This window comes from Rhinolophus sinicus, linkage group LG04, assembly GCF_036562045.2.
Source record: "Rhinolophus sinicus isolate RSC01 linkage group LG04, ASM3656204v1, whole genome shotgun sequence".
Classification (NCBI taxonomy): Eukaryota; Metazoa; Chordata; class Mammalia; order Chiroptera; family Rhinolophidae; genus Rhinolophus; species Rhinolophus sinicus.
Window position 1 is genome coordinate 170,446,395 of NC_133754.1, and position 15,595 is coordinate 170,461,989.

Consider the following 15,595-nt stretch of genomic DNA (forward strand, 5'->3'; position numbering starts at 1 on the left):
CTCTCTTTGCCCATCAACACCACTCCCTTTGGGAGGTATAGTTGACTGAAAGTATTCAATTGAATATTTCATTAAAGAAAAAGTCTTTTGATATTTGCTTCTTAAAAACAGAAACAGTGACAACAAAACTACCCTGAAGCCAAGAGCCTGAGCTCTAAGTCCCTCCTGAGTGTTCACAGCTAACAGAGCCTCAGGAAGAAAGCCAGCTTTTTACCCAAGGTTTTATTTTTATTTAAAAAGTATTGACTGATGTTCACAGGAGGCAGGTTTTACATCCCTTCCACATTCTCCTCAGGTTGTTGAAAATTCCTGCCTTGGTTTGAGTTCTCACATGGGACTCCGAGCACCGCAGCCTGGTGACTATTTAGCCTTACTTTGGAGTCCACAAGACAATTTCTGGAAGAAAGGTATCTGTTGTCTGACGCCCCTTATAGTATCAGGTATGGATGTGCATGCAGCTTGCATATAAACCTGAAAGTTCACACTCTACTGCATGCAGAACCTAACCTCTGCCTAACAGGGACATCTGAAAGCTGAGAAAGTTCTTCCATCACCAGGAAAATGCTTTTCCCCACCCACCAGAGATGCCTGAGCCAGAGAAGGTCATTCTGAGGCCGACTGGCTGGAACTCGGGTTTCTTGGGCAGTGGGTCACTTTGGTCACCAGTTCCTGGTCCCTTCCTTTGTCTTCAGAGGGGCCTGGCCATTGCTGGTGTTTTCAGCTCCTGCAGGTCAGTGCCTTCATTTCTCTTTGATGTCTGCACATTTCAACCATGAGGCTTGTTTATAGGCCACGATGCTGTAAGAATTTACAAGAGAAAATTACAAGAGAAGAGCTGGAATGGGGCAAGCTGTGCTCTAGCCACTTCTATCACTAATAGACTGAGAGGCTGTCTCCCTTAGGGCATCAGAATGCTGTGCTGAGTGGAGACAGATAGGCCAAGGGAATTTCTCTCATCCCAGGCTCATTCCAGTCATGTAACATGAGCCCTATGCACCTACATTTTCCTTTTCCTGGAATCTCTTTCCATCTTTCTTCTGCCTAAGGATGAACTCCCGCGTGTATCTCAAGATTGGCTAATCCCAAACGCAATTAGCTGCCTCATTTTCTGCCTTTCCAGAGCCCCTTTATTTCTTCCATAAATTGTTACACGGTTTAAAAATATTTGTAGGTGAATGAATTGTAGGAATTAGGAGCTCAGAGTTGAAGTCTTGGATCTGTGTGACTTTTGGTGGGTCCTTCGACCTCTGGAGCCCTCGGTTTTCTCATTTGTTTGAGCGCTCAGGTTCTAAGGTTCCTCAGGTTCTCAGGTTCTAAGCTCTTCCTGATGGATACACAATACCTGGAGCTGCTGCATGGGGTATGAGCTGAAACCCAAAACTTCTAAGGGAAATGTTTGTGGAAACTTCCAAACACTCTGATTTCCCACCTTTCATGAGCCCCAGGGCACTACAGGGAGGAGCACTTACTATACTTAAAACACAACTCATTGTGTTGCAAAAGTAACAAGAGGAGAGCCAAGACTTTGGAGGCAGCCGGCCCAGGACCTCGGGAACTCTGGTTGCAGCCCTGACTCCACAGCTGAACCCTGCTAGGGACCTCTATAGCCCAGCACCATGGTGATGGCCAGCCCCTCACTTCAAGGTCAGCCAATAGGCAGCCCTGGGATGTGGGTGGTCAGCTGTGCTGGTTAGTAGGTGCCATACCCTTCTGACAGATCATTCATTCATTAAGCAAGTGCTTTCTGAGTATTTCTTTCATGCCAGGCTCTGCCGGACGCACAGGATACTGTGGTGAGCCAGTGATGGTCCCTGCAGAGAGCCTGCAGTCTAGTGGGCAAGCCCATGAAACAATCGCTAAATAAGCAACTGTCATACTATGAAGAAGAAGTATAGGAAGTGTGGGGAGCCTATAATAGAAGGATCTAATTTAGATTGAGAAGGGGATTCTCTCAAATTTTCTTTGCAAAAATGGTGGTTAAGACCACAATGAATTGGTAAGAAAGACATGTGGGTGAAGAAGGGAGAAGAGCATGAGGGGAGGCTACTGGGGCTGAAGCAGAGTGGGGAGGGTGATTAGTGGCAGGAACAGGAGGCCAGTGAGGTTGGCAAGGCTGGATTATGCAGGACCTTGTGGTCCGTGGTAAGATGTTTGGGTTTTAGCCTAAGAGCAGAGAAAGCCAAGTGCAGAACTTTGACCAGGAAATGATGTGATCTGATTTACCCTTCAAGGAAATTGCTCTGGCCACCTGGTGCAGAGAAGATGGGAGAGGAACAAGAGTAGATATGGGAAGAATGGCTCAGAGGCTAACCTAATCATCCAAGTGCTTTGGGCTAGGCATGGTAGCAAAAAGATAAAAAGAAAAGGATGAATTTGAGGCATATTTTGCAGGTAGACTCAATGAGGCCTAATGGATTGGAGGTGGGGGAGGAAGAAGAAGGAGGACATTGGTGATTTTAGGGTTTCCATCCTGGGTGAGTGGTGGTGCTAATTAATGAGATGGGAAAGACTAGCGGGAGAGCAGACATAGGAGGACATTAAGAACCCAATTTTGGAAATTTAAATGATAATTTGAAGTTTTGAAAGTACTTTGGATTACTTAGAGAATATGAAGTGAGAAGACAACCCAGAGCAGAGCCCCAAAGAAGTCTTCCATTTGGAGGCTTGTGGAGAAGAAGTGATCATAGAGGTAGGAGAAAAACTGGGAGAGTGAGGTGTTGAGAAAGCCAAGTATGGTGGCAAGTGCCACCCAAAGAAAGAATGATGCACAGTGTTGGGGGCCATTGAGAAACCATGTGAGGTGAGGACTGCAGTGAGTCCACTGGATTCAGCTTTGAAGAAGTCCTATCTTACTTAGTCTGAGAGCAGGGGTGGAGTGGAGCAGGGACATCAGACCATAGTGGGTTGAAAAGTGAATGGAAGGTGAGGACGTGAGACAACATGTGCACACCAGCCTTTGGAGAACTCGGCTATAAAGAGGAGCGGGCGGGGCGGGGGGCGGGGAGGTGGTAGGGCAGGGAGTGGCAAAGAGTGTGGTAGATTGTGTCAGTTCTGGTAGGAAGAATTCAGGAGAGAGCAGCTAATTAGTGCAGTGAGCTATCTAAGGAGACGGGAGAGGTGGCACCCAGATACCCAGTGACTTTTCTAAGAAGCAGTGTCATGTAGTGGATAAGAAAGACTGCCTGGGTTCAAATCCTGTCTCTGCCACTAATTAGCTGTGTAACCTTCGGCAATTCATGTGATACCTTAGAGTCTTAGAGTCGTTTCCTCATCTGCAAAATGGGGATAATAATAAGAATTACTTCAGAGGACTGTTTAAGAAGATTAGATAAAATGTATAAACTATTTAAAGTAGTGCCTTGCACATATTAAGGGCTGTTTAAGTGTTTGCAGTTATTTTCATTTAAAAAAAAAGGAGGAGGGAAGGGGAAGAATAGGATGGGTGCAAATGAACATAGGGGAATTCCACTCTGATGGCTTCTGTTTATGAAGCAGGAGGCAGTAGCTGAGCATGTGTGTGTTGGGGGGCGAGTGTGCTGCAGACAGGCAGAGGCAGACATTTATTTCCTCAGCATCTCCCCGTTGCATATAAAGAAAAGCAAGCAGGAGAGGACAGGTCCTCATAGTAACGTGAAATCAGCTCGCTTTGGTCCCAGGAAGTGCTGGGACCAAAGTCCCATGTTACAAATAGGCTGTTAGCAGCTGTGGCCCAGGGACCTCTCCTCCCAGCATCCTGCCCTCCATGGCCGCCTCTGCTCCTCTGCTCTGACATGACTTCCTAGGTTTTTATGTCGTTGGAATGTAGCTTTGCTTTCTGCAGTCAGGGAGTTCTACTGGTATTTCCTGTTGATCTTACTTAGTGATTAATGTAGAGCCTTGGCCTCTTCTAGCTGTAAGAATTTTTCAGGATCTCATTTATTTAGTGACTTCGTGGAAGGGAAAGGTAATGGAAACACTCCCTTTACACCAGAGTTTCTTAATCTACATTAGAATAACCTGGAGGGCTTTTAAAAATTCCTGTGCCCAGGCTGCACCCCTGATGAATGGAATCAGAATCTCTGGGGTGGGATTCCAACATCAGTAATTTTTAAATCTGTCCAGGTGATTCGAGGGGACAGTGAGCAAAGGAGGCTATTTTGCACATGGGTCTCTCTGTTGCTAAATGTCTGCAAAAGAGGGAAACAATTAGCGACTGCTGAAGCACCTCCTTCATATAAGCACTCAATTATTTACTTAATTGGTTCAAGATTCTATCCCTGCTTCTGTGGTATAAGATCATGACACCCACGCATGGCCTAATCAAGATTTTGTGCACAGGATGTATGACTGTGTCCAAGTGCACATGACAAGTGCATTGGGGTGAAATGTCAAGGGCAGCACAGCTGCTTCATGTGCCCTAAAGTCTCTTAACAAAGGCAAAACATCCTCCTTAGCATACACATGAAGCAATGAAACTAAAAAGGAGCCAGCTATTGTATTTTCTTTCTCATTGCTTTCATTTGTCTGTTTCTATCTCTAGCTTTGACACACATGGACTACTAGTCAGACTTGTTTTCTTTTTTCTTTTTTTTTATGGCTTTTGTTTATTTGTTTAGGTTAAAGAGAATATTGCAACCAACTGCCAATCAAATAGGACGGGATCACTTCCAAGGGACACATTACTCACTTGGACAAAGAGCTGGGGCTCCTGAGAAGTTTGCGTTCATGCGAAGTCTAGCTAAACCCAACCCATTCAGCCAGGGCTCACATGAAACCGAGCACATGAAAAGGCCTAAGGGCTGGGGAGTTTGAGAACAGGTCTGGTTCCATCCTACACCTTGAGAAAACGAGAACTGGGCCATGAGGACACTAGTGGTCATGGCTGCTGTTTGCACAAATTCTCTAAGCTGTTTGCTCTTCATAGCTTCTTAACTGTGAAATAAAGCCAACAGCCTTAATGACTGATGGTTCCTGTCTCAGGAGGCCCAATTTTCTAGGCAAGCAGTGGCCTGTATTGTGATGTGATGTGAGAATTCAAGAAAGGGCCTTACCAAAATCCACTTCCCACTTCTTTCACCTGACTTCAATTATTTACTACTCTGCTGCCTATGATATCACCATTACTGATATGTACAGTTCTCATGTGCTCCTGGGTAGGTCCCTTTAAAATGCAAGTCTGTATCAAATCCCTTGCACCTTTTTGTGGAAGGATTTATTGTGTTCCTTTTTCCTCTGGTGGGATTGATATAAGCATGAGAGAACCTCACTTTAAGGCGAGGTGGTAAAAGGACCTAAATGGTCGGTCCAAGCTGTGCTGCCTAATATGTAGCTACTAGTCACACTGGCTACCAAACACTTGAAATGTGACTAGTCCAAATGGAGAAGTGCTTGCTGTTAGCATAAAATCCATACCAGATTTCAAAGACTCAGTAAAGAAAAAAAAAGAAAAAGAAAATCTCATTGATTAATTTTGTAAATTGACTACATGTTAAAATGATAGTTTGGATATAGTGGGTTAAATAAAATGTTGCTATAATTAATTTCACCTGTTACTTTTATCATTTTTAAATGTGACTACTAGAAATTTTTAAATCACATATATGGCTTGCATGTGTGGCTCGCACTGTATTTTCATTGGACAGGGCTGGTCAAAGACCAAACTATTCCATGTGGTCCAGTTTGGTGATAACCTAGGTTGGTGCTCTAGCCGTGGGACTGGAGTGCCTCTCCCTTGCTTTTCCAGCTTTTCTCTTGCCTGTTTATTCCCAGACTCGAGTGTTCGTTTCACAAATGAGACTTCCCCCAAAGTCGTCAAGGGAATTGCCCAAGTCCTACGGATTGCTCACTCAGTCCAGCGGCCATGAGATTTCAGGGGCACTGAGCGCAGAGGCTGCCAGGTACCACGCCCTCAGAGGATACTAAAGAGAACAAGTACTTGGAAGTGAGGTGGGATGACTCTCACCTAAAGGAAGCTGAACAAAAGAAGTCTGAAAAGTTTAAGAGGGTTTCTAATCGCAGCCTCTCATTACAAGGAAGTAGATGAGGCGCCTATAAATAAATTGTATTACAAAACTGCCAGGAAGTGAGCCAGCTGGTTGGGGCCCTCTGCTCATTACTTATGACTTTGGGAATTCCCAAATGATTAGTTTGGGGGTAACAGTGGGACGTTTTCTTTGTGACAGAACCTACCAAGAACCCTATGAAAATAAATAACGCTTTATGGTATTATTTGGAGACAGCTGGAGATGGTCCAACTGTCCTTGACCTACGTAAGCCCTAGGGCCCAGCCCAAACAGCAGACACTGTTCCTGTCTTACCCAATTGGGATGATGGCCAGGAAGGAGAGGAAGGAGGAGATAGCAAAGCAGGTACCGACGAACTTTTCCATGGTGAGCTGATAGAGTTCGTTATACATTGCAGATGTCACCACCCACGTCACTGTCAGGGACAGCTGCAGGACGACAAACACCTTTCCTGTGGAAGGAACAGAGGTTACCAAGATGTACTGCTGTCCCTTCTATGTTCCCAGCTAGTTGAGATACTGGAGAGCTCGCAGGCAACCCCTCGCCCTTCCCTGGCTCATTTCACCAGGACTCCTGCCTCCATCCAGTTGGATCTACCTGCGACCTGTGGATAGTAGTGTCGTCCTTTGACTGTGGCTTTTCAGTGACTGACTTTCTGAGTCTTTCCCATTTTCACTGGATGACACCAGTGTGTTCCTAGAGTATTTGAGATTGCTTCTGGAACTCTCTTGTGTGCCTCTGCAAGCCTGAACCCTGTGCCTCAAGCTGAGCCGCTCTAAAACAGCCAGGCAGAGAACCTCAGAAAGATTCCTTTTACTCACCATAAGAGGAGTCCTTTATGAGTTTGGACATTGCTGAACGGATGGTTGTGACAGGGATGAGAGCAAACAGCATGATGACTCGAGCTGGAAAGAAATCACACGAGAACACTCCTCACTGTAGCTCATGTAACCTTGGCCAAGGAGTAAATTAGAATAAAGCAAAAGTCTCACTGAGAATCCCCTCTCCCCAAATCTCCTACGTGATTTTCCCTGGAAGAAATGGTTTCTCTGCTGGCAGACTCGTGCCCTCCCTGGAGCACGCTGTCCCTGAGCTCTGACGGAGCTATAGAAGCTGCAGACCCATCTGCAAGGAGACAAGGCATAGCTGATATGATGACAGATGGTGAAAAGTGTCTTCATTGGCAGTTAGGTGGTTTCTAGGGAAGTGGAGCTGATATCACTGAAGTGACTTGAAACTCCTCTCCTTGCCTCCCAAGAGAGAGGTGTCTGCCCTTGCCATTCATGAGCACTGCTGGGAGACAGTCCCAGGAGCTTTGGAAAACTGCATCCAGAAATGTGTGCCACTTGCACAGTTGCCACATACCCCTCCGTCCCTCAGGCTCCATTCATTATCCAATGTGGTGTGTGTGTGAGGGATGGAGGGTTAGAGGTGGTGAGAAGGGAAGGGGAGAGGAGTACTCTGGCCTTTGCTTATGGCCTTTGTAACTGGGAGATGGCCAAAGGTAATCTTGCCATTTTGTTGGATGCTTTTCTGAGGTGTGTGACCTCAGCCAGGGGACAGCTTCTAGTAATTGCCTAGTTCTTTCTAATACGTTAGCCACTCAAGTGTGGCTATTTAAATTAATATGAAATAAAATTTAAAACTCTGTTCTTTAGTTGCACTAGTCCCATTTCAGGGGCTCCACAGCCACACGTGGCTAGTGGCTTCTGTGTTGGACAAAACAGGTACAGACGCTTCTATCATTGCAGAAAGTTCTTTGGAGCGTTGGTCTACAGTTCTCTGCTTGTGGTTGTCTGAGCTGTGTTCTCACATGGAATCTTCATTCTCCTTCCTTGAGGGAATTTGTTGAATTGGTTGGGGAAGGCATTTATGGAGAGTTTTTATTCAGTTTTAAAAAACCCTTGGTTGGCCTGAAATGATTTTAATTAAGGGACTTTTTCAGTTGGATTACTTAATGTTTTAAAATTGGGGAGAAGAAACCCTACCCCATCCTGAAGCCTCTTCTACTGACTCCAGGCACCACTGACCACCCCTCCCTTGACCTCCTGGGGCCATGGACATCACTCTGCTGACATTTCAATAGGCTACCAGATAACACTAAGCATACAGATAAATAAACACAAAGCATAACACAACACGGAGAAACTCAAGTGCTCATAACCCTGTCTCCCTTGAACCTTCTAGGTAGCAGGTCGAATGCCTGGTGCTGAGCTTGGATACCTAGACCACAGCATTCCTGGGGTCAGCCCTATGACTTGGGACCCACAGTGTCCTTGTCCTGCCTCCCCCAGAATGCCAGACTTACCAATGTAGAACATGTATGTCTCTTTCACAAAAGCCAGGAGGAGGGCTCCCGACCCAAAGGAGACCATCCCAATCATGATCATGGTGGTGTCCCGGAAGCAGCGGGAGAAGACCAGGACGCCCAGAAAACTGGTGATGAAGATGACGTACCCTGCCGCCATACCATAGCCCACCTGCACTTGGTTCCAACTGAGAGGCTCCCTGAGCACAAAAAGGGGCATCACTTCCACTGTGCCCACCACTGCCAGGTCGTAGATGATGGCACCCGCAAAGAGCAGGGCAATAATGGTTTTTTGGGGCTTTGCTTTCCCAGGAGATAGAGGGTGCCCCACCACACTCTGCTTGTCTGGCTGGTCAGGGTCCAGGGTGCGATATGTGCCAACCGTGCCAGACACTGTATCCACGGTGGGGAGTGTCTTGCTGGGCGTGGCCACCGACTCCGGTACCTTCAGGACCACAAGGCTGTAGAAAAGGGCAAAAGCGGCACAGCTCACGCTGCAGGCTGTCAGCACCAAGCCCTGTCCAGAATGCCCAGATAACTGCTTAAAGAGATGCCCGGAGACCATGCTCCCGCAGAATCCCGCCAAGCCCAGGATCAGGTCAATAAAGATGAGGCGTAGGGAGCGGCGGCCTTCAGAGGAGCTAAGGGATCCCAGGGATATAACCCCTGACCAGTACGCTGAGAAGCCGCCGCACAGCCCGTTCAGCGCCGATGCCCAGTACATCACCTCCACGGGCCAATCCCATAGCACCTTGAACAGCAGCCCAAGTCGGCAGAGCAGGATACCCAGTAGGGCCACGCAGATGGAGATCTTGCGGTGGTAACGGTCACTGAGCCAGCCCAGGCAGTAGGCAGACAGCAGGGGCGACAAGCCTGTCACGAGGTTGTAGATTATGTAGAAATTGGAGATGGCTTTCTGCTGTTGGTCCTCTAGAGCCCCCCGTGGTGACGGGCTGACGCTGTGGTTGGAGGAGTTTCCGGCCCCAGGCCCGAAGGATGCTTTTACCACCAGGAGGAGCCCCGCGTCGAAGAGGGAGCCGGCCACCTGGGAGGAGGCCACTATTGGCTCAACCCACGTCCTCATGTGGAGGCGAGGCAGGGGGCCCCTGCACGGGCAGGTGGTCTCGGGGCCCATGTCGTCTCTCTAATGGGGGATGGAGGGGCTTGCTCGCTGGTCGCTGCTCCAGGGAGCCCGGGCTCAGTCCCAGAGCGCGAGTGTGAGCTGTGTATCTGGGTGCGCGCGGGAGAAGGGCTAGCGGAGCCGGGCGCTGGGCGCGTGTGACAGCAGCCAGCCCAGCGGCCAAGTGACCTCCCTGGCCGCGGCCACTCCTCCCCAGCTAGAAAAGAGCGCACTCCGCCCCCGCCCCCACCCACGCCCTCACCGGTGGAGTAGGGCTGGTGGCAGCGCAGGGCAGCCAGGAGCGGGAGAGCGCAAGGCGAGTGTTGGCCCCCTGTGTCCCCACCCTCTGGCCGCCGCGTCACGCTGCTTCGGCAAGCGCGTCCGCCTGACCAGCCGCAGATTTCCCCACAGCCAGGCGTGCCTGGACCTCCCACAGGCCCCTGGGCATCTTCCTCTGGTCTTGTCACTGCATAGGCTCACACACACACACACACACACACACACACACACACACACACACTCCACCAGGCAGGGAGCAAAATTCTGATGTCCTTGGAAGGCAGGTTTAGGCAAGGGGTGGGCCGCCTAGGATTCTGCCTGGGATCAGTGCTGGTGTGCGAGGTTTTGTTTGGTGGGTTTAAAAGTAACCGGGACCCGTGTATGTGCTGGGTAGCAGACACTGAGAGAAGTAAACACTCAGGAGTGCTAATATCTCTTTGAGATCCTGATTTCAATTCTTTTGGATAAATACCCAGCAGTAGGATGCTGGGTCATATGGTAATTCTACTTTTAATTTTTTGGAGAACCTCTGTATTGCACAAGGGTTCCAATTTCTCACATCCTCACCAACACTTACTTTCTTCCCTCCCTTCCTTCCTTCCTCTCTCTCTGTCTCTCTCTCTCTCTCTCTCTCTCTCTCTCTCTCTCTTCCTCTTTCCTTCCCTTTCCTTCCTCCCTCGCTCCCTTCCGTCCTTCCTTCCTACCTTCTTTCCTTCCTTCCCTCCCTCCCTCCTTTTCTTCCTCCCTCGCTTCCTTCTTTCTTTCATTTTTTTTTGAGAATAGCCATTCTCACAGGTGTGAGGTAATATGTTATTGTGTTTTGATTTACATTCCCCTGAGGATTAGTGATGTTGAGTATCTTTTCGTACGCTTGTTGGCCATTTTTATATCTTCTTTGGAGAAATGTCTATTCAAATCCTTAGACTGTTTTTCATTCAGGCTATTAATTTTGCTTTTGTTTTACAACTGAATTATAGGAGTTCCTTAGATATTTTGGAGATTAATCCCTTATCAGACATATAGTATGCAATATTTTCTCCCATTCTGTAGGTTACCTTTTCACTCTGTTGATTGTTTCCTTTGCTGTGTAGGAGCTTTTTAGTTTGATGTAGTTCCACTTGTTTATTTTCAGGAAACAACCTAAATGTCCATTGGCAGTTGAATGAATAATGTGGTGTATACATATAATTGAATACTATCCAGCCTTTAAAAAGAAGGAAATCCTGCAATTAGTGACAACATGGATGAACTTCGAGGGTATTATGCTAAGTGAAATAAGCCAGTTATAAAAAAAGACAAATACGGCATGATTTCACTTATATGAGGTATTTAAAATAGTCAAACTCATAGAATCAAAGAGTGAAATGGTGGTTGTCAGCGGCTGGGGTAGGTGAGGGGGAAATGGGGAATTGCTAATCTACAAGCGTGAAGTGTCAGTTAAGCTAAATGAATAAGCTCTAGAAATCTGCTGTACAACATTGTACCTTAGCACTAATGTATTGTACAAATTTGTTAAAAGGTTAGCTCTCATGTTAAGTGTTCTTACCACAATTAAAAAAACAAACAAAAAACCCTAAATAAACAAAACCTCAGGAGCAGCTAGGCTCAGCCCTTCCTCTAAGCCGAAGGCCTCGTGGAGGAGGGTCCTGCTTCAAGCACCTGTATTGGCCCGGAGTAGTCATCATGGGCCCCAGTGTGGACCCCAGCCTCCAACCCCAAGGCCAAGGGAAAGAAGGGGAGGTTCTGCCAGCTGTAGGCGTCCCTCCAGATGATGAAACTGGGCTCTGGCAGGCGGAAGATCCTACCAGAAAGAACAGAGGCATCAGTGTCATCTGCTCCTGAATATAGTCCTCAGGACCCTTTCTCCTTCTTCAAGGTTGCTCTTCTTCCATCTCATGGGTTCACTGCTAAGACCTCTGCTTCCCAGACTGCCTTGCTTCCTCCTTTAAGTACACACTTTTGCAAAGAGGACCAGGGTGATGGTGGTACAGGGGCAAAAATGCTCATGCCCAGGGATGGAGAGTCAAAATATACAACTTCTGGTCTGGTCTGGTGGCTCAGGTGGTTGGAGCTCTGTGCTCCTAACTCCGAAGGCTGCCGGTTCGATTCCCACATGGGCCAGTGGGCTCTCAACCACAAGGTTGCCAGTTCAATTCCTCGAGTCCCACAAGGGGTGGTGGGCAGCGCCCCCTGCAACTAAGGTTGAACACAGCACCTTGATTTGAGCTGCCGCTGAGCTCCCGGATAGCTCAGTTGGTTGGAGCGCGTCCTCTCAACCACAAGGTTGCCAGTTCAACTCCTGCAAGGGATGGTGGGCTGCGCCCCCTGAAACTAGCAATGGCAACTAGACCTGGAGCTGAGCTGTGCCCCCCACAACTAAGACTGAAAGGACAACAACTTGAAGCTGAACAGCACCCTCCACAACTGAGATTGAAAGGACAACTTGACTTGGAAAAAAGTCCTGGAAGTACACACTGTTCCCCAATAAAGTCCTGTTCCCCTTCCCCAATAAAATCTAAAAAAAAAAAAAAAATACAACTTCTCTCCCTGTCTGTTCAATCCCAACACAGCCATGGCAGCATAGAGAGGCAGGAACCCAATGTCACACGGGGGAAACTCAAGTCTGCAGGGAGAGTTTATAAAGCTAAATGGATAATGTACTTTTTGGTGTAGAAACTAAACTCTAAATGATTTTCTGTAGATAAGTGTCCTTTAGGTAGTTTTTACGTGAGCTATAATCTTCTCTACCCCTCCATGTCACTGTTCAGCCCCCTGTGTCCAGGCCCAGACAACTCTGTCTTCTGCAAAGAGAAAGACTCACTTAGTCTCCCTCTTCAAGATGTGTCCTGTGCAGCTGACCTGGCAATTCCCTCAAAGCTTCCTCACTTCCTTCTTCCTCCCCCTCACCTAGGCCCACCTTGGGAGGTGCTGGTTTCACTCAACCCATGCCTGGCTCTCCCACTCCATTCCTAACCCTGTTTTTCCAGAGGCTGTAGCAAAGCAGTCCAACCAGCCTGTTCCCGTGAGGGACGAGGCTCTAAGGGACGGGTGGGTTATGGGGAAAGGTGGTATTCGGCAATCAGATGCTGCCCTGAGAACAGCCTGAACAGTCTGTATATTCTTAGGGCTGCAGACTCTAGAGGGCAGCTTTTATCTTCTCTGGGAGGGTCCGTGGTATCTCAATGTTTCCCATCCTCTTGTGAAACCAGGAATATTTGAGGAGCCTCTGAGAGGTTCACACAAGCTATAAGACAGGTCTAGTGGAAGTGGGTCATCATGCTGTTAGCCAGCCCTGGAACCCTCCAGGCTTGGGACCTGAATCCTCTGACCCACAAATTAACTAGACCCAGGGCAGTCGGTATCTCTCCCTGTGTAAACTACTCTGGTTTGGATTATGTTTTCATCATGTCCTCACTACTTCCTCTATCTCTAAATGCAGGTCCCAGCTAAGTTAATGCCTGGCCATCCTCCCTGCTAGCAGGGTACCAGCAGCGTATAGCCCTTGAGCCAAGTTAAACCCTGACCCTGTCGCTTTAGTCTCTGTCTCAAAGCTGGCTTTATTAAAGTACAACAGTTAAACCTTCTCGTCTTTTATGTTGATAAAGCCGTGCTAGTTAAGGAGAAAGAAACTAAAAAAGAAAAAATTTTTCAAGGAGCAACTAACATTTACAGAGCTCTTATTATGTACTAAGCACTTTACATAGATTAATTTAATCCTCCCAAGAAGTCTACAAGCTAATATATCATCTCATTTTATGGGTGGAGAAACTGAGGCCAGAGCAGTTAAGTAATTTGCACATGATCATATAACTGGTAAATTGGGGAGCCAGTATTTGGCACCAGTCTTTGAAAGCCTATAACTATGGGGAATTTTATTTGAGGGTGTCCTTTCAATCAACATAGGAATGTAGAGAAGAGTAAAAACACCTTAGTCATTTTGAAATTATTATTGATCAACAAAGTATTGCATAAACGGAGAGAAACGAGGAGTGGATGGATGTTTGTTTATTGAATGTATATCCCAGGCACTTTATAATCAAGTAGGAAACTCTTTTATAGTTTTAAGAGATGGCCCCAAAATTCAATTTCGAAAGGAAAAGTCTTCGTTTGGGGTGGGGAAACAAATCAGTTAGAAGGTGAAATCCCCAGGCTTGGATTGCAACTGTGGAGGAAGCTCCGGAGAGAGAGGGGGTGGAAAGTCTGTTCTGAGTCAAAGAGAGGAACTTGCCTGGTGTTCTGGAAGGGAGCGGTGGGAGAGAAAGCAGAGGAGGGAAAAGGGAGTGAGAGAGGGAAAGAGATGTGGGGAGGAGGGAGGCTGTTGTTGGGAAGGGCCAGGACAGTAACCGCTGGCACTGGCGTCAGGGTGGTCAGAGCGGCTTTAGAAGGACAGGGAATGTCTGATAAGGATTTCAAATAGCTTTCTATGTCCTGTGTGGATCTGAATCCTTCCCGAGACCTCTCCCTGGCTCCTCAGTGCTTTAGAAAAGTCTGCTCATGAATGGTTTGTGTACAAGGAATTTTTTGTTTTTCATTTTGGTGGAAGTCAGTGAAGCAGCTGTGATTATTCGTGCCTGGGTTAACAGAATGCTGAGCGGAGATCACGAGGAAACAGGTGGAAGAGGAGACCACAAGACGCAAGGATTTGTCAAAATCATAAATGGGCTTAGGACTTTCACAGGCTATGGACTTGGGGAGTGAAGCCATCTAACCCAGAGTCTGAGGCCCAGAGAGACCTGTGCCACTGAGGTGCAAGCGGCACTAATTGAGGAAGGTGTCATTCTTTTTATTGTTACTATTGTAGGGGCTGGGTGAGCCTTTCCCCAAGGCACTGCAAGCAAGGACAATAAGATGCCCTCCAAAATATAAATACATAATTGAACAAAGCAAAGATGCACAAACTCATTGTAGGAGACAGAGACAAGCCTTGTCAGTGAGCACTTCTTTTGAGGGTTTTCCAATGGCTGGTCCATCGCTTACATGCAAGATGCAGCTCAGCTTGTCTGATCGCAAGCCATCTTTTAGTTATGATTTTACTCCCCAAATATAGTTGAACTCGGGGATAAAATGTGATAGCTACTTGAGTGTTCCAAATAATTTCTTATGGTAAATTAATAAGTTGGCATTCTGATTTATCTATCTGCCTTTCTAGTTTGGTTAACGTGAGCCTGTATCTAGGAAATGGCTTCCCTCTCCCTGTGCTAATGAAATGAAATTTTGTTTGTTTGTTTGTTTTGTTTTTTTATTCTGTCAGGCTGAGAGTTAGGCCCCATCTATAATAAATTTATCAAAATAATGAATGTTATGTATGGGAGATTGTTTCATTGTCCATTCCCCCTTGAGGTAGCACCCTAACATTGCTCAGTTTTATAGATATGGAACCTGAGACTTAGGGTAGCTAAATAATTTTCACAAGGTTTACACAGAGCCAGGATTCAAATCTAGGTTTGTTTGACTTCTGAGTCTGCTATTTTCACAATGCTCCATTTTTGCCGTAATTGAACAGAAGAGATACAGTTTAAAGAGGCATTTGTTTGTTGAATACTTCCCATCAAATATTGTGAGCCTAACCCTAAGGTATTTTCAAATTCAGTGGTTCATTTGTTTATTCATTCATCATCTATCATCTACTATCCATCCATTCACCCATCTGTCCATCCATCTATTTACAAGAATATTTTGAGTATCAGGACCATTGTTAGGTACCAGGGATAAAATATCCTTTGCCCTCAAAGATCTTTCAGTCTGAAGAGTTATCAAAAGGTACTTGTACTGACACTCCAAATTCTGTTTTACACATGAAGTCACTGATGCCAGGCCATGCCTCCTCTTGCATCAAAGACTGGTTTTGTGGGATTCCTCTCCATCCTAAGTGCTGCTATCAACTTC

The 15,595-nt window shown here is 46.8% G+C and overlaps 2 protein-coding genes across 5 annotated transcripts in view; one reads left to right on the forward strand and one right to left on the reverse strand.

Moving 5' to 3' along the window:
- Window positions 1–15,595, forward strand: part of SNX30 (sorting nexin family member 30) — a 179,963-nt gene that overhangs the window by 122,094 nt on the left and 42,274 nt on the right. The window lies entirely within an intron of this gene.
- SLC46A2 (solute carrier family 46 member 2) lies at window positions 208–9,792 on the reverse strand. Its single transcript, XM_019749515.2, has 4 exons — window positions 8,311–9,792; window positions 6,824–6,907; window positions 6,297–6,453; window positions 208–798 (listed from the first exon to the last, which is right to left on the reverse strand). The coding sequence occupies exons 1-4, from the start codon at window positions 9,443–9,445 to the stop codon at window positions 741–743; spliced, it is 1,434 nt and encodes a 477-aa protein (XP_019605074.1). The 5' UTR covers window positions 9,446–9,792; the 3' UTR covers window positions 208–740.